We start from the raw sequence: 27,947 nt of genomic DNA, 5'->3' as shown, positions 1-27,947 counted from the left end.
TAAATATGGAGAAGTCTCTATCTCTCATGGTTCAAAAGTTATTGCGAAGGTTAAGTTGACAACAGACGGACAAACAGGACAAAACTGTTACATTATACGCCTCTGATCATCTATCGATCTGGGAACGTAGTTTGATTGCCGTAGTAGCGCGGTTAGACCTCCAAAAACGCAATGGGAGGTCTGTTGGCACGCCGTGAAGATGCATATGATCGCAGTGATAGTAAAATGCGCCTTCCACGGATCGAGACCCCGCGGAGTCCCTGGAGATGTCACTGCGTTTCTATCGCGCATTTGAGATTAATCTTCATTTTATTTTTTGATTGCGATGACACAGCGACAACACTGCGATCATTGCGCTCTATTGGCGTTTACTACCGTGTCCGTTGGCGATCACGGTGTGCACTCACGGCGTTGTTGGAGCTTTGTCAGTCAGCTCACGAAGCAAGTTTAATGGCCTCATATTTGATCAGCAATGACCAATAGCATTGGAGTCTTAAAAGTAGAATTGTAAAGTAGAAATGTGTACTAGTAGTATCGTTATATAAATTTATTATTATTCTAGAAATTATCACGTAGTTCTTATTTAATGAACAGGTGTATAAAAACAGTGCGTCTAAGCTATGACCGATTTCTTTTAGTTCGTGTTTTAATTATTATGTTGGAACCTTCATTAGGCAATGGATGACACAGAGTCGGAATTAATTTTAATGATTATCATGATTTTGGCTTAGGGTTCTATTACGTATAAGCTTAGCCAGTGTAACAAGAAAGGATATGGAATTAATGTATAAACATTACAACCGACCCAGCCCCAGCTCCCGAAAAATATGCTTCCCGTAAAATATTAATTTTTAAAAATCAAAGTGCACTAACCAATAATCAGCTCAATTTCTGCAATCGTTTTTTGCACAAACAAATAATCAGCACGATATCTGCAAGCGTTTGTTGCACTAACCCATAATCAGCACAACATCTGCAAGCGTTTGACTGTTGCACTAAACAATAATCAGCACAATATCTGCAAGCGTTTGTTGCATTAACCAATAATCATCACAATATTTGCAAGCGTTTGTTTAGAGGTAAAAATGCGGAAAACTTAATGTGAAATAGAGTAATTGATAATTAAGAAGAGCGAAAGACGGATACGGAAGCGTATTAGTGCCACTTAAACACTTCACTTTTTTTAAATTTCTACACTTTAATCTGTAAATTTTACACTTTAATCTGTAATTTTTACACTTTAATCTGTAAATTTTACAATTTAAAGTGTAAATTTTACAATTGAAAGTATAACTTTTACACTTTTATCTGTAAAATTTACATTTTAATCTGTAAAATTTACACTTTAATCTGTAAATTTTACACTTTAATCTGTAAATTTTACACATTAATCTGTAAAATTTACACATTAATCTGTAAATTTTACACTTTAAAGTGTACATTTTACATTTTAATCTGTAAATTTTATACTTTAATCTGTAAAATTTACACTTTAATCTGTAAATTATACAGATTAATGTGTAAAATTTACACTTTAAAGTACTTCGGATTTAAGTGTAAATTTTACATTTTAATCTGTAAAATTTACACTTTAATCTGTAAATTTTACACATTAATCTGCAAAATTTACACATTAATCTGTAAATTTTACACTTTAAAGTGTAAATTTTACATTTTAATCTGTAAATTTTATACTTTAATCTGTAAAATTTACACTTAAAAGTGTAAATTTAAAACTTTAATCTGTAAAATTTACACTTTAAAGTATTTTAAAGTGTAAATTTTACACTTTAATCTGTAAATTTTACACTTTAATCTGTAAAATTTACACATTAATCTGTAAAATTTATACATTAATCTGTAAATTCTACACTTTAAAGTGAAAATTTTACATTTAAATCTGTAAATTTTACACTTTAATCTGTAAAATTTACATTTTAAAGTGTAAATTTTACGCTTTAATCTGTAAAATTTACAGATTAAAGTGTAAATTTTACGATTATGATTATCATTTGCATTTATCATAAAATTAGGAAGCGTATTAGTGCCACTTGGACACTTCACTTTTTTTTTAATTTTTACACTTTAAAGTGTAAATTTTACACTTTAATCACTTTTTTTTAATTTTACACTTTAAAGTGTAAATTTTAAACTTTAAAGTGTAAATTTTACACTTTTAATCTGTAAATTTTACACTTTAAAGTGTAAATTTTACACTTTAATCTGTAAATTTTACACATTAATCTGTAAAATTTACACTTTAATCTGTAAAATTTACACTTTAATCTGTAAATTTTACACTTTAATCTGTAAATTTTACACTTTAATCTGTAAATTTTACACTTTAATCTGTAAATTTTTGCACTTATTTTGAACAACCTGAACTGCAATAGCTTATGTTTGAATGGTCGATTTGTGATGTTTTACGTTTTATGTTTTATGACACTTGAGAAAAAGTATTAAACTGAGATGTTTACAATTGTTTGTATATTTTTATTTTACATGTACTCGTACTTGTTTATTAGTATATGATAAACAAGGATGGACTATTTCCTCATGGGTCTCATAATTTTCCCCAGCATAAGAAATCAGATATCTGCTTTTGTTTCAGTATATATACATGTGTTTCTTTAGTTTTACTATAGTGTACCGAAAAGTAAAAATATATATCTCAAAGATTTTTTTATTTGCAGTTCAGATTGATATTACGTTTCTGTAATTATCTTGCATGATTAACGGTCTGGGCTTTAAAATGCGTTACTGGGAATGAGTGAAATTGCTAAATTGACTATGTGAAAAAACAAATAAAGTGTGAATTTTACAGATTAAAGTGTAAATTTTACAGATTAAAGTGTAAAATTGACAGTTTAAAGTGCAAAATTTACACTTTAAAGTGTAAAATTTACACTTTAAACTGTAAAATTTACAGATGAAAGTGTAAAATTTACACTTTAAAGTGTAAAATTTACAGATTAAAGTGTAAATTTTACACTTTAAGGTGTAAAATTTACAGATAAAAGTGTAAAATTACAGATTTAAGTGTAAAATTTATACATTAAAGTGTAAAATCGACACTTTAAAATGTAAAATCGACACTTTAAAGTGTAAAATTTACAGATTAAAGTGTAAAATTTATAGATTAAAGTGTAAAATTTACAGATTTAAGTGTAGAAATTAAAAAAAAGTAAAGTGTGCGAGTGGCACTAATACGCTTCCGTAGACGGACTGGGGAGGAGGAAACGTTAAATCTCCGTTGGCTTCGCTAGGATGGGGACAAAAAACTTGTTATAGTGCATGTATCATAAATGTATTATATCTGTTTTTATAGCATCTGGTTTAAGATCGATTTTCTTTTTAAAAAGGTGACGATTAGCGACGGATCAGTATTTTTATCTAGCTGTCAATAAATCCGGTCACGTTCATGACGTTGTCGGTCACTTGGTCACAGACTGTGATAACGTTTATTGTGACCTGGCGATGCTACATTGATCTTTTCTGGTCATTTCATTTTTACTCTAAAAAAACATTAAAGAAGTTTAAACGTTGAACCTTCAACTATCCATTTTGAAAAATTACACACTGAGAGTGTAAAGGACTGACGAAATTCTTATGTTCTGTAGAAAGCTAACACCACTGCCTAAGTCGATTTTCTTTTTTCTACATCCTTTTAGTGTTTTTAATCTTTAATGTTGTTTTCCGTTCATATAAGACTCTTAATAGATAAAGACCATTAAATGACCATAAAGATTGCGTTTTGTCAACATCTTACAAGTTTACACAGTAGAATTATGCTCTCAAGTAGATACAATCGAAGAAGTAAAAAAAAATGTAAGAGGCTTTTGATATAGAACTGTGGTAAAATCGTGTGAAATTGACGAAACCGCTTTAACCAAGCGCTCTTAGTTCAATAAAATCATCTGGATTGGCGTTCCTTCCAGGAATTAAGTAGAGGCCGAGTCTGTTCCCTTCATATACATGTAGAGTCATCTTTGGACTCGAGGCGAATCAAATTTACGGAACATGCACTGCACAATCAAATCATACACCTGATACATATGCAATTCCCCGTAGGTTTCAAAGAGAAATTTAGTCTAAAATAATAATCAACTCCTGTAAGGCTCTTTGCTACTTTAGCTTACTGTGTGTGGGCAAAACAATTTGCTCTACTACATAATAGAACAGTTGCGCCACTCAATTTTATCAGATGGTTTTCAAATAGTCAACAATTTTATCTAAAAGAGGGTATTCAGAACCCCTTGCATTAAGTGTCTCTCATCGATATTTCCTGTTCCTTAAAACTTATGCCTCGAGAAAAGTACAATGTTTAATTATTTATTCTTTACAAAATTTGTAAAATCGATTTGATCGACCTTTACTTCTTTGATAGAAATTTGATAAAAAAAAAAATTAACAGAACGGAAAACATTTCGGAGAATATAAATAGATCACTAGTGCAACAACGAAAGAGAAGCGAAGAAATATGGATCCTAAGCATCGAAATCGATCGAGGAAAACTGTGATATATATATTAACAAGAACAGAGGACAATTTATTTATATTGAATCCTCTATAAGGACGGCCGTCCTCCAGAAACTGATCATGTTTTATACGGAATATTTCTTCTGGGGAACTTACGCTTGAGTTGGCTTATTTTATTTTGTAAATGTAAATCATGGATGAACATTTAAGGTAAGTTTCATTTTTTCGTCGCATTTTATATTATTTTCTTTTTCCCTGTATAATTTTAGAGGTTAAAAAATTGAATCGAAAGGACCTTAATGTGATTTTATGATCACTGGAAATTTTATATCCTCCCCTGAAACAAACTTTCAGGAATACACTAGAAAAGAAAATGTATACTTGTTAATTTTTCTTTGAAAACTTTAGGATACTTATTATACGATAATTCAAAATTACTGGAAATATAGGCTGATTTTTGTCAGCAGAACCAATCAATTAAAATTAGGGATATCTTCAAAAAATTATCAGTGGGAAAGCTAAATTGTAATATCCAAAACATTATAATTTTCAAACATATGAAATATTCGGCTCAAAATTTTATAAAACAATAAAAAAAAAAGTAGCAGCGGAGCAAACATGGACCTCCAAAACTTCAGAGGTGGGATCAGATGCCACGGAAGAGTGAGCATCCCCTGCCGAACGGCCACACCCACCGTGCGCTCTTTGCCATGATCGGGAAATAACGAAAAAATTCCGTCGTCTAAAGGGGTTAACAATTAGTATGAAAATATTAATTACTGGAAGAGGTAGTCATATAGTTAATTGTTCGTTTGTGGGGGGGGGGGGAGGGTTAAAACGTACATTTAGTTTTTCAATATTCTGGAAAAATATCAACTGATAAACTTTGAATTTCAAGAAGAAAATAGGTGTTTAAATATACACGTGTTCTCTCCGATTGAGAGATAAGTTGTAATGTGAAGTCTGTCTTATCATACCTCCCACGAATAACGTATCGTACATGTAGTATCATATGAGATTGCATACTGAAAATGATGTATGGAAACAAATACGAGAATCACGAGATAAAGCATTGAGTTGAATTAATATTGAAGAAGTTTAAAATGAAAAGAATTATATTTTTGGTCAATTTGTTTTACACTGCCAACTTCTTTATGAATTAAATATTTATTTTGTATTTTGCTTCCATTATCGACTTCGCGAAAAAAGGAGGTAGATTTTGTATTAATCATGAAGTTAAAAGTGTTTCAACACTTTGATTTTTTTCAAAATGTTCAAAATGTAATTCAATATAACAGAAACAGAATAACTTTAGTTTATTAATAAAATCACAATACAGTTGAAATGAAAGAAATTTTCTGAAACCCCCATATATTTAACGTACATGACTGTATGAAATTTATTTGCCTAGTTCAGTCAAATTTAAATTGGTTATTCACATGTTGTCGAAAAGCAAAAAGGTTTCAGCTTTCACATAGAAAGCACTGCTTTTTCTTGTTTCCAAATCTGTAAACTGTTAATTAAGAACTACATGTAAAAAGAGCTTTTTTCTTAATTGGTAGGAGTTAGAATCTTTCTACAAAGAAAGTAACAATAAATTCCTACAAAGAAAGTAATAATACACAATTCTAGAAAATTGTGTGCAATTTTTAAGCGGTTAGCTTCGCTAGCCGCTATATGGCATGTGTCGGCAACCGGAAACCTCCATAAGGCGCTACCTATGAGCAAAAACTTTTCCGAGCTTTTCCGATCTTTGGCGGAAATAACCGAAAGTCTATGCTTTATCTGGGGTTACATGCAGAAATGCAGGGGCAAACTTTGCATGTCTACCTAGTACCCCTGCTAGTACCTATGATTTGTTTCTACACATATAACATATGTTAAATAAAATAAAGACTATCAAAACAACATAATCTTTGGGTTTTTAAATTTTTTTTCTGATTTTGTTTGTCAATGAAATAAATTTATAATTGTTGTATTAAAAAAGTTTATGTATAGAAGCATTTGTATCGAGATTAAATTTCCGTGACATCAGCTGATGGCGATCGGGCCCTGTGACGAAATTCGAAGTCAGCATGGAGTTAAGATGATAACATTATCAACGTGTTAGATTTAAACTTTAGGAAGAAAAATATAGCGAGAAATATATTTGAATCTAATGCTACAAGAAAACCAGTAGGCATTTCCGATTTATGTGTTAAATTGAAGCCTGAATCGAACAGGGGGTCAAACTGGCGTTGGACGTCTTGTGTATTTATATATAGAGGGGGTAGAATGTTTCGATATTTGGCTAATTTAGAGACTTATTGATAAAAATTCAAGTGCCTGTGATTAATTATAAGGCTACTCTCATGAACAATAAATATTTGACCGAATTATGCTACTGGGCACAGGGAGGACGGATTAATTACTGGCTTAAGGGGTTGATTATTACCAACTGCAAAACATCGGAGAATCTCTCAATAGTTTCATTTTCCAAAATATGAAGGCATACCTTTAATTAATTTAAGTTATACTAGTACACGATATAAAGCCTTTATATAAAAATACAGAAGTAAGTTGTACAGTTATGGATTACTTCCATAATGAAACGTTTCTTTTCGTCTCCTTTTTTCTCAATTGAAATTATTTAAAGCCATATATGGCGTAACTGATCAAAAAAATATATTTCTGTGAAAATCAAAATTAAGTAAAGAAATATAGTTAATACATTTAAATTAAAGCTTTTCGTACAATTCTGAACACGGAAAGCACCTAATAACACGATTTTATCTTCTCTGTAATGTGTTATTTAAATCTTTTGTATTTTCTTCCGAGTCGGAGAAAATTCCAAAAATCCAAATTAAATTGTGATATCTTTGTAATGCAATTGACTTAGATTTTGTAATTTTCGGAAATGTTTTATCTTTATATAAAGTAATGATACAAATAATAGGTTCTTATAATTTTAGTCTAATAATTTTCACTGAACATACGCCATATATGGCTTTAAAAGATGATAAAGGCTTTGTTTCCAGGGAAAAATTCATTTTCAAAAAGTGGGAATAGATAGAATGAACCCACCTGCTGACCCGCAGTGAGCCTACGATAATGAAGCTCTCTGAAATTACCGTAATTAATTCTCTGCTCGTCAATCCGTTTTCCTCAGACTAGCCAGCTAAAGATCTATGTACAGTACTCCAAATCAATTAATCTAAAGAATTTGACTGATCATTTTATTTTCTTTTTGAAAATGTTTGCTACAGAGCCTTTATAGTTACCTAATTTCAGAATCAATAGAGCATGAAAGCCAATAAAATTGGCAACACCAACCTAATTTTTTTTTTCGTTCTGAGCACTTTTGGACGCCACCAATGGAGATAATTAGGGAGATAATTTCTGTTTTTCAAACTGAAAATCGCAGGTTGATATTTTGAAACAAACATTTATGACATATAGTCTGGGATGTTATTGGTTATACCATTAAGTTAAGTACTACAAAATTCATTGTGTCTGCTTCTTCGCTGATGACACTGTTAAAAGATATGCATGCCTACTTTATATCTTCATTCAATGTATTTTTTGTGATTGTACACTGTACATATTCGATGAAAGCATGCTAACCGCTTTTCAGTACTTTCAGTACTTTGATTAATTTTACTTTCTTTTGGTGGTGGTTGTGGTGTGTGTGTGCGTGTGTGTGGGGGGGTGGGGTTCAAGCATCTTAAAACAGTTTCCTGTAATCCTCGTGCACACAGCATTTAGTTGGTCTACACGACGATGCACTTACTATTAAAAAAATTTGGGGATTTTCTTGGTGTTCAAACTTCTTGGAAAATTTAACATAATACATACTGAATGGATTTGAAAGTAAATGTGACAGAAAACTTTTTTTGGGATTTTAAATAAACTATTTACATTATATACTTTTGCAGAAATTGTGCTCAACATACAAGACTTTTCTCCATATTTTTATACAACCCCGAAGCTCTCTCTCTCTCTCTCTCATGTAGTAGTTTGCGGCTTGGAATTCTATTGTACTTGTAAAAGTACTATCAATGATGTCTACGTCATTTTTAGTTGCATGGTTAGTGTAGTCCTTAAAAGATCCTAAAAACTGTATTTTGTTTTACTTCTCGCTTGAGAATAGTTCTCTCAAATACACTCAGACTTCTTCGAGCTAAGACATGAAAACTTCAAATATCACGCCCGTGGCCCTTGTAGTTTCCCTCATAATATTAATAACTTATCCAGCTATTTTTTTTTATCATGTTATCATAAAACTAGGTTTATTTGTACATTGGACATTAGAATTTCCGACTAAGCAAATGACTAGTGTTGATCACTTTGCTGTGCAAATCTTGACTAATTGCTATATATTATAATTCAAACAATTCTACAAAGGAATCTTAATTAAGTCTATTATAGACTGCTGTTTCATGCACAGAATTGAAAGAAAGTATCAGTGTACAATTACATTAGAAGTCTGTATTGGATTATGGAATCTTGCCAAAAGTTCAATCCATTCAGAGAGATATCTGTAATTCTACTTAGTCTTTGTTGCAAAAAATTGTTTCCGGAAAAAACACTTGAAACATTTACATACTATCGAGAATGCTTCAATGAAAGCGAGCACAACGAGCGTCGCGGGCTCGCATAGACTAACGCGTTAGAACAGAGGAAAGTCGGAATGAAATTTGTACGTCAAGCAAATTTTATGTGAAACCTTCCCAGAATCCTTTGCTACCATGATTGCATGCAATAATGGCGAATAAATAAATAACATAAAACACAAAAGGCTTTAAGTTTGTAGAAATCTTAAAAGAAACATAAAAAAATCTCTACAATGACTTTCGTCTTAAATTGCACTATGTCTGTAGGTTCAATCAGACGCTTGGCTTTCTCTGTAAACTCCGACGAACTCCGTGACGTCACAGTTAGTCGAGATATCCCGTGCGACTTGATGTTTGAGGTGGCTGATCATTGTTTCAAGTGTGTTTTCGAAACAACTGCGCTTTCCCCAACGGTCACACCGTAAAACATACATGTATTATCATAAGATATTCAAATGAATTGTCCACGGATTTTTCCATTAATTATCGTTTATGACAAGAAGCATACGGCGCGCGTGGACTGGTCTGCAGAGGATGCTCACTACTCCATGACACCTGATCCCACTTAAGTTGTTTTAGAGGTCGGTGTTTGATCTGCTCCTGATTTGCATTGTTCAGTGGATTTTTGAGCTTGAATACTGTTCGTTATCCCCATGTATATATATATATACTTGACTAAACCATTTGGAAAATACATGAACAAAAAAAAATGAGCATGGTTTTGCTTAAACATTTTCTTTAAGAGACGATAATAAGTTATGCGATTTTACTCTCTTTAAAGTAAATAAACTTTGGCATTGCCATGAATACAGAAATTGCCAAGAATGAAGGGTCTCATTTGGATTGTTCAAAATGGAGCATTGCCATGAATGAATGGCTTCCTTTAAGTGGTTGCCATGTGTATGGGGTAGTGCTTAACATTGCCAAGAATGAATTTATAGTACAGGCATTGTCATACTTAAATAATTCCTTGAGTAAACAGTCGTGTTTATATGCATATGGTTCACGAAAGAATTTGACATCAGTGTTTTAGAAGCTTCGTTCGAGTTTTTCAAAATTGTTAAAAGGGGGAGGGGGTTGGGTTGGTTGATCATGTACTGTATAACTTGATAACATTACAAGGATAGATGGTGGTGGTCTTGATTGTTTAGAAAAGACATTGCCAAGATTGAATTCAAAGTGCTCATCGGAGTTCCTGAAAAAAAAGACATTGCTGATTTTTGTAATTAAGAACCGTGTAAAAGAACATGTAGGCCAAAATAGGCATTACCAGGGGGTGATTGACCTCATACAAGTTTGTTAAAATAACATGAATAAGTAATGCTAAGTACAGATTATACACGTCAGATACTTTCAGCTGCAGTCGCACTATCAGCTGTAGTTTAAAAAAAACGCAGCGATATATCAAGGATGAGACGTCAAATCAACCTTATTGACCACATCAAAATACTCGAGGAGAGGTAACAACTAATTATATGAATGATAATGTTATTTAATAGATATTTTCGGCGTTGGTAAAATTGATAAGATCTAACGCAGTCAGTGAATAAGCTCAATTAATGTCATCTCACTACAATCTATAAAATAAATTATCTGTATGCTGCAAAAAAGCTCAAGAAGCTTTCAATTATTGTTTGCGGATTGCTGATTTATTCTCCGTGTGGTTACCTGTAATTTGTGTCAAACGGTCACTGGCGATAAGAGCCGTGGATCTTCATTATGTGGTAATCCTTTGTAATAGGTGAAAAAAGGACAAGCAATATTCTCCTCTTTAAGCTCTTGTGTCATTGATTCAGACAAGATAGTCCGATTAGATTAATTTGCTTCTCGATAAAATTCTCAGGACATTATCCGTACTAGGAATATGATAAATGCATTTTAATATTAATATTGTTCATCTTCATTAACACATCTCAGTGAAGTAGAACACAATCTTGAAATTGCGGTCAATTTCAGATTTTGTCACGTTTCCATTAGCAAGAAACAATAAGATCAGGGTCTATGCAATCACAGAACCCTGTATTTCTCCCAGCTAGATTCCAAGAAAGAAAGAAAAAATAATGAGAGATCAGTCCTCATTGTTATTTAGACTCTCTTTTAGTCGATTTGGTCAAGAAGTAAACAACAGGGAAGAACGAAGCGTATATAATGGGAAAATGTAAAACCAGAATTTTCGATATCATTTGAAAAGCAAAATAATTGGAAAAACAGTTTGGATAAAAACAATATGTATCTTTTTAACCGACTTATTTAATTGTGCACAGTAGTATTCATGTCCATGTAAATAAATGTTTTTTTCCCATTTCCCAAGAAGGTTGACTAAGGACAACGACTTAAATAAAAATGGAATGTAATGATAAGGACATTAAATGAAGTATTAATTAAAGGGTAAAATAACAGCCAAAAGCATATTTGTAATTTTTCTCATATTGAATTTTGAGTTCAAATAGAAGTCAATAATCTGGTCATTCCATTTCTCGGCTAGTATATGGCAGCGTAAATATCATCTTATGTTAATGGATAAATAAAGCAGAAGCAAAAAAAATCTACTGGTTATGTTTTATTTTCTTGCTATTCTATGCTCGTTATAATGAACATGTTAGCAAATACTATAAATCACTGGGTCAAATTTTGAGTATCATATAAACTATACTTTAAACCACCATCCTGCCGATTTTTAGTAGCACAAAGGTTGAAAATTGTGAAAGAAAAGAAGACTTATTGGCCAAAACGCTCACCTGAGTCACTATATCTGCATAAGATTCCTCTGCTTGTAATACTCTATTCCCCATTTCTATAGATATCGTAACCCCATTCTACCCCGGGAACCATGATTTGAATTATTTAATTAGAATCACAAAATTTTGACCTATTCCGGCCTAGTGGTTCTTTGTGATACTAGTATTTTATAATGACCCAACCCTAATTAAGCCTTTTCTTTGCAATCTCCCATTGTAAGGGGGTGGGTGGGTCCTAAAATTTAAGCTCGCCTTCATCAACGGATACGTTGTACCACAGGAGTCTGAAGTTTTTATCGTCAAAAAGAAAAGAAGTCCGGAAAAAAATTTCCCATCCTCAACTAAAAAACACCAGGATGGCAACGTGTTTTGGGGGGAGCCACTTAAACAAATAGATCTGGGCTTGGACAGAAAAATCTCGCAAGTAATTCAGTATCCGGAGTGTTTGTGCTATTTATTCAAGTTAAGAAATCCAATCTGCTTGACGACTACAGGCCGTTTCTGACTTTTTTTTCCACTTCGACAGCTCATCCTGAAGAAAAGAACCCCCCCCCCCTCCCCCCCCCAAAAAAGAAAGAAATTTGCATGTAAATCTTCATGTAAAGTTTTATGTTTTCATTTTTTATCAATTAAAAAAATATATTTTTAAAAACAAAATAATGCCTTATAAGGTCACTAAGTCTAGCTGTTTGGCTCTTTGTTGACTTGGCTTTGATTTAAATTTGGCACCTTGTACAAACTGAATTATCTAGCTGTCCCTGGTACACATCGTCATATAAGTTAGTAAAAGAATTGATAACTTTTTAAAGTTCTCTTAGATATATTTAAAATAACCGAATCAAATTATGTTGAACAATTTTTTATTCTATTTTATTTGAACAAGATTTCATAGACGTCAAATATACACTGCGTGATTCCCTTCCGGTTTAGTGGCATGGAGTCCAGGATGAGCTGTCAATGTGGAAAAAAGGCAACTCACGGCCCGTAGTCGTCAAGCAGATTGGATTTTTCAACTTGAATAAATAACACAAACATTCCGGATACTGAATTAGTCGAGAATTTTTTCTGCCACGCCCAGATTTATTTGTTTAGGTGGGTCCACCCAAAACACGTTGCCATCCTGGTGTTCTTTTAGTTGAGGTGGGAAATTTTTTTCCCGGATTCTTTTTTTTTTTGACGATAAAAACTTCAGACTCCTGTGGTTGTACCTAATTTGGTTTAATTTAACCAGTGATTCTCGCGAAGATGTCAAAATTAAGGAAAAATTAACAGACGGACGGACAGTGGATCACGTGAGGTGAGTTTAAAAAACCCAAAATGCTTCATACATACAAAATTATTACAAAAATTAGTTAACTGTTTACTGAAATCAAATCAACTCTACATATAGAAGTGATGGCCAGTAAGAGATAGCTGAGTGTTGCAAAATCAGTCAGTCTGAAAAGTCTTTCAGTGGTTGCCAAGCCCTCTGTCATCGCTAAAAGCTCTTCAGTATCCTTGTAAAGTCGCCTAAAAGCTATGGATCTAGTCTCTCAGGTACCACAATGGGGGCAATCTCTAACAAAAAGACCAACGATCACCCTAATAATTATCTTCAAACGAAATTTGGTCTCTTGAAGTCTCAAAAATAGTTTAATGCCCTAGTCAGTTTAAATGTTTGTAATCAAGAAATTTAAGATACGGAAATAGTCTGTTGCACGAGCAACCAATCAGGGATAAGAAGAAAGTTCCAGTCGTAAAGCTTGCGGTTAGGAGGCGTGTACAATTTACCTTGAGTGCAGCTGTCAACTAGATCGTGACGTAACGTGAAACTTTACAGTCAGCTGCAAAGAATAGTAATGGTACAGTGTACATGTATATATGTACTCATGCTAATGGAAATTGGTACACAAAATTTTTAATTCTGCGTTATACATATAACAAATGAGTGTTTTACGACAAACACTGTTGCTTTGGTTACTTAGCATAGGAATCTCTACAAAATTCTTTCAAAATGTAATCCTCCTACGGTTACAAGTACCGGTATGCCTCATAACTCTTATTTCAATGAAACTTGGTAAACATGTTTTAAATAGGTTTATCGATTCTGCAAATTTGTACCATCTTCAGTTTTCTTCCCGATAAATTCACTGTCTACAAATAGTATGATGTCATTGGTTTCCTGACGATGGAAGCCACTGTGTACGGAAGCCGGTAGGTGCAAAAGAAGTTCGTTTGTGTATTGTTTAACGTCCCTCTTGAGAAATTTTCACTCATATGGAGACACCATTTGCCGATGGGGAGCTGCAGATTTTGTGCTATACTCGGCACTTGAGGACATTGAGCAGTGAGTGATCATTTCTTGCCAGTCCGTACTGCGACAGGTGACCTCGGTTGATAGGTCACATCCGAATGACCAGTCTGCACGTAAATTAGTAGGATTCGAACCTGCAACGTACGGATTATATTAATTTTTAGTTTCATAGAAAAACTTTGTGTGACCTACATCAACTCAGGAATATGATTCATAATGACTTTTGAGACTACAAAAAGCACAAAAAACAGTGACTCGGCATAATTGGCTATATGAAAAGCACGAGGAAATGCAAATGTTGCGACTGCGAATTCCGCAAGTCAATAATTGCTTTAGCAAATTCTGTTTACCGATAGTCTAACAAAACATAATAAATTCTTATTCTTGGATTATGCAACTAGGAGTGTTAATTTTAATCAGAACTCCGAATTTCTCACGGTAGATTCTTCGATTAAACTTAGATTACAAAAGGTTTGAATTGCATCGATTTCGCTTATTGTCTACACCGAAGATTATTTACCATTATTTTGATTTATAGCAACATAGGGTTTAAAAGAGAAATATCACATTTTGAAGATAAAGCGGATAAAGGCGTTTTTTTGTTTAGATAAATAACCTCAATTCAAATTAAAGCATTCATTTGATGTTGACTGCAATAATGGTCTTTACTTATCAATCTGCATCAACGTTTAAAATAAACATGTACATGTATTGTATATTGGAGTTTTAGATCAATAATGTTCTGGTTTATACTTGATGTAAGTTCTCCATTTGACTTGTGGAAATGTTCATTAACAACAAAAACTATAAATCGACTTGAATCGAAAAACGATATTGAGATTGAAGGCTTTTATTCTTTTAGAAAACATAACAAAACGGATATTTTCTCTCATTTCATACATATGAATGCAGAACCACTAAAAATTTACACGATGTAAAAGTGTACATGATGTAATTTAAATATGCCAATCAAAAACACAAATTTTATGAAACACTTATCATACTTAAGGACATACGCAAGTACCTTACCTATTAATATTTTTTCCAGATATTCTAAATTTAAACTTATAGTACCATTACATGTTTTTAGACAAAAAATCAGCATGTGTTACTGGGGGTTTTGAAAAGATACCAAATTGTGGAAATTTCTGCACTATACAAAGATGAATGTACAAAAATTACAAAACATAAATTTCCGATTTTTTTTCCACCAAGAATTGTTTTAGAAGAGGTGTATATATAGACATTAAAAGCATTGCACACAGGTCCTTCATTTAGTAGAACTCTTCAACTACAAGGAAGAACCCATTAAAGTTCAAACTACGTTACGTATGACCTTGAACTAGAAAAATAAGATGGAACAAACAATTGGCCAACAAACATTAAGGCAGTTAGTGGCTATGCTACATGTACATAGTGCCCAAACACTTGCAACTCAGCGTTTTTAAACATTGATCACGTTATCGCTCTATGCTCTATTTTACATGTAGTTTTTAAACATAGCAAGATCCCTAAAACCTTAAACAATGCATTACAAAACATATAGGTAGTTTATACCAAAGAAAACAAAATCTGTTAATCAGTTTATATTTATTACAATATACAATCTTAATGTTGGCTCTTGAGATCAACAACTGACAGCTATTATAGAAGACTGCTAAAACATATTTTGCTACTTAAGGACATACGCAAGGAATCTTACCTACTGATAACTTAAGATATTCTTAATTTAATATTATATGTTCATAGACAAGAAATCAGCATACATTACCAGGGTTTTTGGAAGATATTAAATTATGAAAAATTTTGTATGTAAAATTCAAAGAAAATTCAAAGAAAAATATACAAAAATTACGAAACATAAATTTCAGATTTTTTTTTTCCATCAAAATTTGTTTTAGAAGAGATGTACAAATTATATATAGACATTAAAAGTATTACACATAGGTCCTTCGTTTAGTGGAACTCTTCAACTCCAGGGAAGAACCTAATAAAGTCCAAACTACCTTGCGTATGACCTTAATACATAAGCAAACTACAATCCTCTTTAATCTTGGGGATAAAAAATATATAAAAAAATACTATAACTTTTTATGGATAGTCCAAAAACAGTGTCAGCAAAAGTTAGGACGTAATAAAAAAAATATAGATATTTAAATTCTTGCCACAAAGATGTAAAGATATTACATATGAATGCATTTATTTAAAGAGACTTTTAAAATTTACATCGGGAAACCGCTGCTCGCGACCATGATCCTTTTTTTAAAATAAAGGTTTGACATATATTGACAAAATAAAAATTATAACTGGTCAGCATAAAAAGGCCAATATGGATTCGTTAAAAGCACGGATTAAAATCATCTTCTTTCGAAATTTGACATTCTGTCCATATAATTTTTGAAAGAATAATTTTGTAAAATAAAACTGTAGGATAAATGGCAAAGGATAGTTTTGGATAAAGTACCGGTCAGAGTTGAGAATCCTCAGTTTGAAGGTTAAATGCATAGTTTATGCTTAGATGTTTTTATTGGTAGAATATTTTATATGGACATTTGTGAAATACGGCGGCCTTAAATTTGTTATTCATAAATGACAATTTAGTATTACTACTTCTATCATTGCATATGGATAAGAAATATGTACGGAACTAACTCATCTATCTAGATATTTTTGGAAAGCGGGATAGGTTCATGGGATGAACTGTAGTTTGGAAGGAAGATATTTGAGCCAATGCTACATGTAGTACCTCTTTTTGTTCAGGAGTTTGTACCGGAATTGTCTGTAATTTTTGTGGTAGAGCAGTGGATAAGCACGTGCCTGGAAGCTCTTGTTGACCCGAAGAAATAGTGAGAAAAAGGTTTAATTTTCATGACATTTTGAAAATTTACCTGACAGGTGTAATCATTTTATCTCAATGTGTAAATTGCTTCATTCCTAAAAGCTCGAAAGTCCTTTAGACTAGTTCTAGTGACTAGAACATGTAGAAAGTATTTTTGTTCAGTACAAATTTTACTTGTATTTGCACCTGAAAATCAGGGAAAACATCAACCAAAGGTTAGTAATTGCCAACAACTGCTCTTGCATAGGCAAACATAATTCGTACACTAGAGGATAACCTATAGAACGACCCTGACTCCTGACCAATACTAGTAATTTAAATTAGAAAAGAAAGTTGTTCAAGAAAATAAAAAAAATCATTAGTTTATCTTGAATTTACTGAAAAAATTACAACGGACCTAAAACAGACGCTAGCGGACAAAATTTAGGTCTGCTGTGAAATAATCAAATGAAGATCTTTTGAGGGTGTTGTCTTCAACAACAACATATCACCTTGTTCAATTAATGCTTAATATTGAATAATCAAAAATAATGCCCATTTTATGTGTCTGAAAGATATTACATTAATTCGAAGACAACAATTTGTAAAACATTATCAATCATGGGTTATTGTGATAGAATATGTTACATTGATTTGGTGGTCTGGAAGCCGACAACCTCCAGCCGTCAATGGCGCATTAGTGTAATACTTGATGACTCGACTTGATGTGTGGGCAGGGCACCGTTTGATCAAGAGACATTAGTTTTCCAATCTGATATGTGATTGTCTAACTGTCAATACTCACAGGCCTCTGATTAAAGGATCAAGCAAAAGTATGTCTTAGAAATAATAGATCGATTTTTGCTGGTTCTTTCAAATGCAAAAATCTTAAATTTACGATCTCTTTAAAAGTAAATTTTAAGTTTACGTTGAATGCTTCTCATCGTCAAAAATGTTTGAAAAAAAAAACATAACATTATTGGTAAGGTACGCATATATATTATATTACAAATTTCAAATGATTCTTTTTTCATTTCACATAATTAGCATCACAGTGCTTATTCTAAACTGTAAGTTATTATTACGGTAAAAGGAACCAGTAAGATAAAATTTGTTTTAATCCTTTTAACACGAAAAATAAAATATGAAAAATTGAACAGTCTACTGCAGTAGTCGATATATGCTTATTTAATTGGCTATAAATGGTTACTATAAGAACGAAGACATTTTCTGCTTCAAATAGCCAGACTAATTTATTCCTTTCAGTTTGCTAACGCTTCCCCTTCACTGGATAAAAGCTACTGATGAAGAAATGTTTAATTATTCCTCCAACGCCGTAGCGTTCTTATTCATTTAATAACTTTTGAATGACAGTTCATAGATTTTTTTTTTGTATAATCAAGATGCTCTCGGCGATGAAAAAGATGTTTGTCGATCATTAATCTGATATTTGATAAAGCATTCGTTTCGTATTTCCTTACTGAGAGACACATAATTTGTCAGATGAAATGCAGGATTCGAAGGATAAATCCTCCCTCTTGAAAAATTATCAATTTATTGCATTTCTGAACTTCAAATATAAAGAAATTTCAGTTGCATATGCGGTAATGTGGACATGTAATGCCATGTGACTTAAGTCACAAAAAGACAGAATTAATACTAGATGTTTACCGAAAAAAGTTGATTGCTGGACCCATTTGAGGTCATTTTTTTACTTGTCGAACAGGATGTAACTTTGCCATTGACTTTAATAAAATGTAACCGAAGGTTCACAGAAAGATGACTGAATGGAAGTGTTTAGCCGTTTAGTCTCCTTTTCAGTGATCATTCAGTTGATTAAAACGTCAGTGTCATGTTAAGCCTTACATTAAATAATTTATATGTCCTCAAATATATCCAATATATTTTCCATCTCAGAATAAACTTACTTTTATAAGAACCAAGGTCTAATTATCGATAAATATTGCAAACAAAAAATCAAACCATAATTTTAGAAATGTTATCTGATTTCCTGAATTAAACATCGCTGAAATATTTTCACAATATTTACTCTGATTCAATATCCTACGCTGCATGATATCGAGGGACTTAGCAGCTAAACCTTTCTGTGAACTCTGTTTCATTGATAAAAGAACCGTAATTATTGGAATATTCAAACCTTAAATACATCACTAAAAACTGTTTTTTTTTCACACATGTGCATTGCATTGGGGAAATGCTAAGTCAATATTAGGATAAAATTGCAGGAGGTGTTACATTATTTCACATTAACTGAAATGTGTTGTCTTAGGGTTTTTTTTAGCTTTAGAAGGGGAAGGGGGTGTTATAAATCTTGGTATATTGACAGTATCATGATACTAGATATGTATATTTAATAAAATACAACATTTATTAAACTCCATATTTCAAATCTTCAATGATTTCGTAGATATCTTATTTTTCCGTAAACGTTGCTTCGCTCTGTGTGTATTAGAATCAAAATTATACTTTTTTTTCGAATACAATAAATACCCCCGTGTAACAAGTTTTGGATAGTGAATTACGTTGAAAAATAAATAAATTTGATAGCGTTTATAATTTATTATATTATATTCATCGAAAACGATATTTTATACTTTGAAACAAGATGTGTTTGTGTAACACTGATGCCCCCGTATGGCAACATAGCGAAGATTAAACTTTTCTTAAATGCAAATTAACCAAAAAACCAAAAGTAAGGTCTTCTCACAAGGAATACAATTGTGAAATATGAAAGCCCTAGCGCCACCTGTTTAAAAGTTGGCAAAGGTTAAAGTTTCTTAAAGGTAGATGAAACTCCAGGGTCAAGGTCAAAGGGTTATATTTGGTTTCCAAAGAAAGGTATTGCCACAAGGATCACATATATGAAGTATGAAAGCCCTAGCCCTAACTGTTCAAAAGTTACAACCAATGATAAAATTTTTAAAAAGAATATCAAACTTCAAGGTCAAATGATCAAAGTTATTGGTGTCTAACGAAAGGTCTTGTCACAAGGATTAAATATGTCAAGTATGAAAGTCCTAACCATTCAATATTTATAGTCAATGTTTTTAGCTCTACAGGTCAGAGACCAGAAGAGCTTATGCGATAGTAATGCGTCCGTCCGTCTGTCTGTCTGTCTGCATGTCCGTCTGTCTGTCTGTAAACAATTTTTCAAAATGCTATTCCTCCTACAGTTTTGGTCTGATTTCAATATAACTTGGCACACAAGTAGACTACACTAAGATACACAATTCTGTATACCGGTTTTTGATTTCAATGAACAGTGTTGCCGTGGTTACTAAAAATAGAAATTTCTGTGAAATTCTTTCAAAATGCTACTCCTTCTACAGTTTTAGTCTGATTTCAATATAACTTGGCACACAAGTAGACTACACTAAGATACACAATTCTGTGTATCGGTTTTTGATTTCGATGAACGGTGTTGTCGTGGTTACTAAAAATAGAAATTTCTGTGAAATTCTTTCAAAATGCTACTTCTTCTACAGTTTTAGTCTGATTTCAATATAACTTGGCACACAAGTAGACTACAATAAGATACATAATTCTGTGTATCGGTTTTTGATTTCGATGAAGTGTTGCCGTGGTTACTAAAAATAGAAATTTCTGTGAAATTCTTTCAAAATGCTACTCCAAATACAATTTTAGTCTGATTATAATATAAATGTGGCATGCAAGTAGACTGCACTAAGAACATAAAGAGAACTTAATCAAGGATCATTGGTCTATTTATTGCTGTTGAAAAGTTTCAATTTCCAACTGCTTAAGTACTTTTCCTTTGCTATAAGTACAAACCAGTAGAGCTTCAGTCTCGACAGAGACTTCTGGTTTGTTTAAAAATAGGTCAAACTCCAAGTTCAAGGTTTAAAGTCTCGGTATCCAATGAAAGTAATTCTCGCATGAATTACATATGTGAAGTAAGAAAACCCTATCCCTTACCGTTCAAAGGCTATGGCTAGGGTTTTTTTTTTTAAAGTACGTAAATCTCCAAGGTCAAGTTCAAAATGTCAAAGTTGTTGGTGTCAAATGGAAGGTCTTCTCACAATGAATACAAATTTGAAGTATGAAATCCCTAGTATCTACCGTTCAAAAGTTTTGGATTCCTTGTATAAAAGTGTGTCAAACTCCAAGGTCAAAGTCAAAAGGTCAAATCTGTTGGTACCAAAAGAAAGACCTTGTCACAAGGAATACACATGTGAAATATGAAAGTCATAGCTACACTAAATCAAACAATATTGGCAAGGTTAAAGTTTTTGCGGACAAAACAGACGGACGAACTATATACCCCCAAATCTTCCACTACGGTAGCATAAAAAGCTATTGCAATGAATTACTTCATTCATGAGGACCAAGGGAACATCATGTAAAAAGTTTGAATGCATGTACATATAGTTTTCCACGAAACTGTGTGTGCGCATCCGTGCCTAATATATACAATCAAAATGATAAAGAAGTGGTCAAATGAATTCTTATTAAAATAATTTTCTGAATCAATTTCTTTGGAAAACATGGTGTGTTTGTGAAACACTGATGTCCTGTATAGCAACTAATTGCTTGGTCAAAAGTTGTTAAACAAAGAAAGGTCTTGGCACAAGGAATACATTTGTGTAATATGAAAGCCCTAGTTCTAAATGTTTAAAAGTTAGGACAAAGAGAATGTTTCTTAAAGGGGCATGGACACAGATTTGAAGTTAATATTTTCTGTATAATATCACGAATTATATATTTAAATAGCATTTCACACAAAAATATATTTAAAATTTTATTTCATTTTAAAGTTATTGAAACTTCAAATTTTTGGATGGGTTTGATTTACACATCCTTGCACTTCCACAAATTTTACTTTTATTCTTAATACTTAGGAAAAGTGGCAATCTTGTTGTGTATTAATGAAAAATATTAAAACTTAAATCCAGAAAAATAATTACATTCAGAGTAGAAATGTTAGCAAGCAAAAGCCCATCACAAGTATCGTCACTCCACACTAAGTGTTGTGTGCAGAGTTTTGCAAATTGATCGCACCCATGAAACGTACACAGCTTTTGTAAACAGGGCACGCGCTCTGTTATTATTGATGTTTACGATTCACCGGGTGCGTTCAATTGTTAAAGTCTGCTCACCAAAACTGCACGGACTGACAATATACTGTGTGTATGTTTTGCTTTCGAACATTTCTACTCTGAGTTTTCTGGATTATAGTTTTAATATTTTTTTATTTATACACAAGAAGAATGCCACTTTTCCTACGTATTATGAATAAAATTAAAATTTGTGAAAGTGCAAGGATGTGCCAATCAAACCCGTCTAAAAAATTAAGTTTTAATAACTTTAATTTTAATAGATGAAATAAGATTTTAAAAATATTTTTGTGTGAAATGCTATTAAAATATATAAGTCGTAATATTACATAGAAAATATCAACTTCAAATCCGTGTCCATGCACCTTTAAAGTAGTTCAGATTGTTAGGTTAATGTCAAAAATACTCGTTGATTGTTTGAAAGGTATCGTCACAGTGAATAGACTTATGAAATAAGCCGTAGCACCAACTATTAAAAGCAATGGCCAAATTTGATAATTTTAATATGTAAATGTGGGATAAACACCAAGGTCACGAGGTCATATTTGGTGGAACCAAAGGAAAGGCCTTATTACAAGAAATGCATTTGTGAAATTTGAAACTCATAGCATTTGTTATGACTTTTATTTCTTTGCCTGGCATTATCAATTTAATCTTGAATTGCAGTAGAAAATACTTGTTTTTATATATTCTTAACAGCATGAAATCCAAGACATTTTTCTATGGAATGAGATGAAAAGAACTATTATCCCTCGAGGTTTAATTTTCTGTGAATGAAAAAAAAATCGGTTGAACATATTTGTCCTTGATAAGGGCTTATCTGATTCGATTCTTATTTTACACGATCCTTTTTTTGCACTAACATACAGGATTTTTATGCCCTGGATCGAAAGATCCTGGGGATATATTGTTTTTGTCCTGTCTGTTAGTCTCTGTCTGTCTGTTGTCAACTTTTGAGGTGGGGCTATGGCTTTGAATTCATATTTCACAGGTGTATTCCTTTTGTCACGACCTTTCCAAGGATACAACCAAATCTGACCTCTTGACCTTGGAGTTTGACCTACTTTTACCCCCCCCCCAAATCCCACACTTTAACCTTGGTAAGTTGGAGCTAGGGCTCTCATCCTTCATATGTGTATTCATTGTGACAAGACCTTTCAGCTGGTATAAATTTTTGTTACCTGACCTAAGAGTATGACCCACTTTTTTTAAAAACTTGAACCTTGTTCATAACTTTTGAAAAATTCGAAATAAACTTTCATATTTCACAGGTGTATTCCTTGTAACAAAACCTTCATTTGGGTACCAACACTTTTTACCTTGACCTTTAAAGTTTTACATGCAGTTGAGAGAATTCAACCCGTGCTCTAAACTGCCATACGGTGACATCAGTGTTTCACAAACTCATCTTGTTTCTTCTGATCTTCACACCGTTCTAAAGTCCCTCACGACAGAAGGCTAAACGCTGATTGTTGTAAAATCTACTTTTAACGAAGCTGAAAAACGAGAAAAAAATATAATACTAAGCACATGTACATGTAACTGCAATTAACAACAGCAGTTTTAACGTGCTGAAAGAGAACTTCAGATGTGTATAACTTTATATTTTAAAAAATTTTTCTATTCATCGTTTCATGATTTACATTTGATTTTTTAAAAATAGTAGTTACTTTTCACGTTTCCTTTTTACTTTCAGCAATCTTCTGAAGAGCTTGCTCAATAAAAAGAATCCCAATGTATCCTTGGCAGTGGCTATGTCTCAGTTGAAGAGTTACATGGGATTCCATAATACATCAGAGGAAGAAATTCTTAATCACATCTCTGCTTTATTTTCCAACCCTGTACAAGTGGATACGTATGAAGATTATGAAGAATTTCAAATACAGCGTTTCTTACGACGATATATTCCCCCATTCTTGATTCTCATTGGTCTCGTTGGTAATGTGATGTCATTTTTCATATTACGTCACAAGTCCATGGCGCGACATTCAACCAATGTTTTTCTAGCCGCTTTATCAATTGCTGATCTCATTGTGTTATTCGTAGGTTTGTTTCGATTATGGATTGGGGAAATTCTTGAGAATGACTTTCAAACTGAATCAGATTTCATGTGTAAGTTTGTAAATTTATTAACCTACAGTTCTAGTCAATTTTCCGCGTGGCTGGTTCTTGCAGTGACTGTGGAGAGATACATTGTTGTGTGTCATGCTCTTCAAGCAACACGTTGGTGCAGTCGGGAACGTGCAAGAAAAACAGTGGTTGTGTTGGCAATTATTTTTATTCTTATCAATTTGCATTTGATATGGACCACTGGAATTAGAACTGACATGGGTCGAACAAAGCCAGAATGTGAGGGTCTCAGGAATTATGAATTTCTAGTCAGAAAAGTTTGGCCTTGGATTGATGCAGCCTTGTATTCCACCATTCCCGTTATATCTATTTCGCTCTTCAACATTCTCATCATAAGACAAGTCATAAGTGCCACCCATAGTCGCAGATCCTTACAACACGCTCCGCTTAACAAAATAGAACTAAAGAGACGCTCAAAGAACAAGAGCTCGAAACTGACAATCATGTTATTAACAATATCGTTCGCCTTCTGTGTAACGACTTTACCCATGAATGTCGTTATAATAGCCAGCTATCAAGTAAGTAACAATCCTAAGGAGATAGCAAAATTTTGGCTGGTTCGCACAACAGCGGAACTGTTAATGTATCTTAATCATTCCATGAACTTCTTTTTGTATTGTGCCACTGGACATAAATTCCGTTCCATAGTGCTTAGAATCGTCTGCAGGATCTCTAACTTTTCAGATCATAGCCAACATATCTACTGTTCTGGGGGATATAATGGCTATGCTTCTGGAGGCTGTATACACAGGAAGGTTGAATCTGCCGACTCTTCCAACAACGATGATTTAACCAATCAGGTAACAGCGTTATGAAAGATTCGCAACCACGTGACAAATTAATAACCATGTAACAAATGAATACTGTGAACAAATATTTATGTTTAATACAAGTCACTTTTAAGAAATTTCTTAATTGACGTAGTGATTTTTTTTATATTGTGTTTGCAGAGGGGAAGGATACGAATTTTGTATTTTTTGATAAAAAGAGCATTTATCTGTTGGACACATCTTAGATTCTGCAACTTCATTCTTTTTTCTAGAGCAATTTGGATAAATAATACTTATGGAAAGTAAAGAATCAAAATAACCGTTAATTTCAATTTAAGTTTATTAGTTTATTATACAAATATGATATAATGAAGATATTGACCGAAGATACATGTGCAGGGCGCTTATCGATATACTTCATGTATCTGGGTCAATATCTGACACATATTGAGTCCATATTTATTATATTATATAAATAATAATTTCCCAAATTTAATAGTACAATGTACATGAATTTGATGTATATCTTCCTAATGTTTACAGAGATAGTATTAACCATAAATAAGTTGAAAGTAAATGTTTCAGAATTCATTGAATATTATTCAGAGGAAATGGTTTCGATAATAAATTTTAACCCGCCATAGCACGATAATAACGCAAGATATCTATCTCAGAATAACACAGATTCGAGTATCCCCCAGATTGAGAATCACTCTCATTTACACTTGCAGAGGAAATGCATTGATAAATTATAAATACCTGTCTTCTAAGATAATATACTATCTTATATGGCATGCTTGTTTACATTTTTTTTAGTCTCCGTAATCGCGTAAACACCGTCAAATCTCTGCTCGCCGAGTGGAAAAGTCGAACTCAAGCATGAAATGAATGTGCTTAGTAATTATTCACAGATATTTGTAATTTTTTTGTATTATCAGCCTTTACTATATCTTTTAAATTTTCCTCATTTGGGACCTTCCATGTTTGTCTAAAGCGAAAGTGAAAACGAGGCAGCTCGTGCGAGTCATTATTCGCTTTCAGCGGTCGTTATTAAAAAATAAGTACTTCGTATTGACCAATCAGATTACCGGATTTCACAAAGTTATATAATATTTCATAATAAATGCTTATCAGCTAATTAAAGAACTTTAAGTTTTGATTTAGTTATATTCATTCATACACGTGTAACTATCTATCTCATGTACAATCTCCGCTATTCATCAGAATATGATAATGAAGTAAATACATTTATGAAGCTTTACAATCTATTTTCTTAGTAAATTGAGGATTTCAAAAACAAATTTGAATAAAATTCAAAAGAGTAACAAAACAAATAGAACATTTACCAGGTAAGCCTGGACTTTCAGTAAGGCGTGGCATTCTTGGTGCTACGTAATTAGCGTCTATCAAATGGCCAATAGACTCTCATTGGTTAAGAAATTAATAACATCAGGAACTTTAAATTGTTGACAACAATGAGACGACTTAAGGTCCACCTCTTTGCCGGAACGAGACAATGTCATTGGTTATTCGATACACTAATTTGCATTTGCCGGAATTTCTATCCCATGTATATTTCAACAGTGAAGGAAAGCTGTATAAATTTTTAATGTTGAGAATGCTACGCCTTACGGAAAGTCCAAGCTAAACTGGAAATGGTTATATATTTCTTTTAAGTAGACATTGGATTTTATCTTGGGGTAGTAGGAAATTAGAATTTTAGAGTCATGCATTGCCAAGATGTTTTTGTTTCAACAAAAATTGAAGCTACAATGTAGTTCTACTTTTTCCAACAGGTACTATATTACTAATAGTATATTATCATCAAAAAAGCTTGGTTAGTTTCTATTGATTTCACTTATCTTAATATACCAAATACATATAGACCAAGTTTCAAGTATAGTAACTGGTCCTTTTCAGTTTTTTTTATTATTATTTTCATTATAATGAAACTATTAAGGACCATGGAAGGCGGGGGAGCTGGAGACAGGAAACAAAAACTAGAGCGGAAGTTCAGTTATTCTTTTGCAAATTCACAATTCCATTTAATGTAAGGAACATGAATGTTTGCATAGCGTTACTTCACAATTATGACATTTCATAATTTATATTTTTGCTACGATTCAAAGATGCTTGATGAATTAATCAATGTATGTGATACATCTTACTTCCTATGATTGTTTGTATTTGTATACGTACCGATATACCACCCCTCATTACTTGTTTGACAAAAAAATGTGATATTGAAATTAATGTATTTTTATGCATTCTTATCACAATCATTAACACAAAAGGTGATGATAACGAGATGATTTTTTGTTGTAACGTATTTTTATCCTTGTTTTGCATTGTTATTTTGTACAAGAAATTATGATTGTTAAAATAAAAAAAACTTAACATTTTCTTGATATCGTTAATATTGAGAGAGATAGAGAGAGAGACTTTGCTGTTTGTGGCTATTAAGATAAGTAAAAGGAGACAACGCTTCTTCTTCGTCTTTGATTATGACATTTAATAAATCCATATATAAAGATCTTGAAAAGGTGGCGGAGGGGTGATTAGTTTCCTGGTATTCATTTAAAAGCTTTTATAATGTATCATCATATCGATCTACCTTATTAGCAGTTTCTCCTCAAAGTGCTTAATTTTTCCTGAACGAAATATTAGGTGCTTCATTTAAACTTATCATCTGATGCCGCTGTTATCGTCAATTTTTTTTCTATAGTTTTATAATTACCCAGTATGTTTAATAGTCATTGGAACAAATGATATTGATCGCCGTCTTTGATTAAATACTTTAACTGAGTGGATTTAGAACAACAGCTTTTTATAATTATTGTATTGTATTGATAAAGAAAAAGTAGTAAATGTAATCCGCGAATTTATCTTCCACGTTAAACAATTTTTAGAAGGAAAAATATTGTCAAACAAAGTGTTTTTCTTGTAAAAATAGCACCTGTTTTATACGAGGCCAAAGAATTCTCACAACAGAGGATGAGTTCACATGGTTCTACGTACGATGTCCGATAGC

General features: G+C 32.5%; 1 protein-coding gene across 1 annotated transcript; it reads left to right on the top strand.

Annotated features, from left to right (window-relative positions):
* The first annotated feature begins 4,582 nt into the window (after nt 1-4,582).
* Nucleotides 4,583-25,231, top strand: LOC134272271 (probable G-protein coupled receptor 139). Its single transcript, XM_062754517.1, has 2 exons — nt 4,583-4,689; nt 23,713-25,231. The coding sequence occupies exons 1-2, from the start codon at nt 4,673-4,675 to the stop codon at nt 24,959-24,961; spliced, it is 1,266 nt and encodes a 421-aa protein (XP_062610501.1). The 5' UTR covers nt 4,583-4,672; the 3' UTR covers nt 24,962-25,231.
* The last annotated feature ends 2,716 nt before the right edge of the window (nt 25,232-27,947 follow it).

The sequence above is a fragment of the Saccostrea cucullata genome, unplaced genomic scaffold (genome assembly GCF_032062105.1).
Source record: "Saccostrea cucullata isolate Sc308-1 unplaced genomic scaffold, CSIRO_AGI_Scuc_v1 ctg620, whole genome shotgun sequence".
NCBI classification, from domain to species: domain Eukaryota; kingdom Metazoa; phylum Mollusca; class Bivalvia; order Ostreida; family Ostreidae; genus Saccostrea; species Saccostrea cuccullata.
This window is presented reverse-complemented; position numbering and strand designations above follow the sequence as displayed.